Below are 1,418 nucleotides of genomic sequence, written 5' to 3'. Positions count from 1 at the left end.
ACTGTATACACAGGATGTTAAAAAAAAGTACCTGAGCCTTTAAGGACTTATTCACCGAGAGGAATAAAATATGCTTAATCAACATAGGTCCTGAAATCAATCCTTTTGACGTACAATCTACTTTTAGATCTACGAGCGTTCGGTATTGTTTACTCCTCTCACTGAAAACTATAAGCCTCTAAAATCTCAAACACTTTTTTTAACACCCTCTATGTAAAGCAAAAATAGAGTGATTAGAGTATTAAATAATTCACTATTTGAAAAGACATCATTCTTCAAGTAATAAACTTCAAAAGTTTCATTTTACATTTTCAATTTAATCTTGCATGTAAAATCACTTGTCACATACTTTGTACAACTTTACTTTACTATACTCACATTTTATAACATTCCTGTAAAGTATCCAATGCATGCTTTATATATGCTTGATTTTCAGCATCTTTGAAAACAGTTCTTGCATGATAGTCACTAAATCCATTCTCTAAATTTTGAATCTTTTGAATTGGTAAAGTGTATAAAAGTTCTGCTTTTGCTTTTAAAACATTGTCCTTCTCTCCTTCTAATGTAATTCTTGTAAAACATTCAGGTGTTATTTGTGGATAACTACCAATACTGACTTTATCTTTCCAACGCACTGCATGTTTGTCCAAAATTTTTACTATTGATAGCTCATTTAAATTAATATTTATCTGTTCAATGTGTAAAGGAATAGAACCTTTTAATTGCGATACAATTACATCAACAGCAAGCTCAAAATATTTTGGAGAGCCTGGTAACACATACACATTCTTTGCCTTTACAATTGCATATTTTTCTGCAAATTATTTTTAATTTATTTTTCTTAATTAAACATTATTTATTCACAATAAAGTAACATTATTATTAGAATGACTTGTAACATTAGAATGACATAAAAATTCTTTATTTTGTTACAATTAATTCTACTAATAATAATAAAGTTTTCTATATTAAACGAAATTTCCTACTAAATTTATTATTTCTTAATGTACTTACTTGGTGAATAGACATACACAAGTTCACAAGGTCTTGGTACAATAGCAAGGCGTTGAGCTTCTTCCTCCATAGGAAAAAGATTTGTACAAATATCAACTAATTCTTCATGGAGTTCAAGTTTTAATTCTAAACCCTTAGCTACAGCTTCATATGTTACATCATCATGTGTAGGTCCAACACCACCAGATGTAAATACAATAGAATATTCCTTGGAAACATCATGTACAGTCTTTGCAATTTCATCTACCTAACACAAAAGGCTACATTACACATATTAAGAATTTAAATTTCAATAAAAACACAGAAATATTTATATTACAAAAATTTAATATCTTTTCCAACTAATCCATTTTTAATATTTTAATATAATAAATGTAAAACAAAAATAATAATATACATATAAT

At 27.5% G+C, this 1,418-nt stretch overlaps 1 protein-coding gene across 1 annotated transcript in view; it reads right to left on the bottom strand.

Annotated features, from left to right (window-relative positions):
- LOC108576858 (FAD synthase-like) overlaps nucleotides 1–1,418 on the bottom strand; it is a 4,691-nt gene that overhangs the window by 869 nt on the left and 2,404 nt on the right. Inside the window, 4 exon segments of the mRNA XM_017939921.1 lie at nucleotides 32–161; nucleotides 379–814; nucleotides 1,015–1,274; nucleotides 1,357–1,381. Of these exon segments, the coding sequence (XP_017795410.1) occupies nucleotides 32–161; nucleotides 379–814; nucleotides 1,015–1,274; nucleotides 1,357–1,381 (851 nt within the window).

This window comes from Habropoda laboriosa, unplaced genomic scaffold, assembly GCF_001263275.1.
Source record: "Habropoda laboriosa isolate 0110345459 unplaced genomic scaffold, ASM126327v1 scaffold561, whole genome shotgun sequence".
NCBI lineage: Eukaryota > Metazoa > Arthropoda > Insecta > Hymenoptera > Apidae > Habropoda > Habropoda laboriosa.
This window is presented reverse-complemented; position numbering and strand designations above follow the sequence as displayed.